Source organism: Sinocyclocheilus anshuiensis, unplaced genomic scaffold, assembly GCF_001515605.1.
Source record: "Sinocyclocheilus anshuiensis isolate Anshui unplaced genomic scaffold, SAMN03320099.WGS_v1.1 scaffold1272, whole genome shotgun sequence".
Taxonomy (NCBI): domain Eukaryota; kingdom Metazoa; phylum Chordata; class Actinopteri; order Cypriniformes; family Cyprinidae; genus Sinocyclocheilus; species Sinocyclocheilus anshuiensis.
Window position 1 is genome coordinate 1054207 of NW_015547713.1, and position 490 is coordinate 1054696.

The 490-nt window shown below is 34.1% G+C and overlaps 1 protein-coding gene across 1 annotated transcript in view; it reads left to right on the forward strand.

Annotated features, from left to right (window-relative positions):
- Window positions 1-490, forward strand: part of LOC107704090 (serine/threonine-protein kinase ULK4-like) — a 24618-nt gene that overhangs the window by 10651 nt on the left and 13477 nt on the right. Inside the window, exon 12 of the mRNA XM_016506934.1 lies at window positions 163-229. Coding sequence (XP_016362420.1) covers window positions 163-229 — 67 coding nt within the window. The remainder of the gene's footprint in view (window positions 1-162; window positions 230-490) is intronic.

Sequence of the window (490 nt, forward strand, 5' to 3'; positions counted from 1 at the left end):
ATATATATATATATATATATATATAAAACAAATTCAGTAAAATAAACAAATTCAGTCAAGTGTGTGTAGACTTTGTAGTGTGATATGTCATGAGGGGTGTTCAATGCTAGTATCAGGATATTCAAGCATATTTCAGTAGTTTTCATATCTCTGATCAATCAGCTCCAGACCAACTCCCAGAACAAGCAATACAGCTCGAGAGACAGAAGACAAAGGCTCTGAAATTCAAGTGAGTTCACAAACAAAACCATACAGTCATCTCAAAAACATATTTGAACCCTTAAGCCACACTTAAAGGGGTCATATGATGCAATTTAAATTTTTCCTTTCTCTTTGGAGTGTTATGGATGCTTCTTGTGTTCTTTGGACATGTTTGTGAAGATTCAAGTACAGTAAAATCAGATGAACTAATTTCAGTTTCTTTGCGGACACTTATATAATTAAAAAAACACACACAGGTACAAACACACACACACACACACACACACAC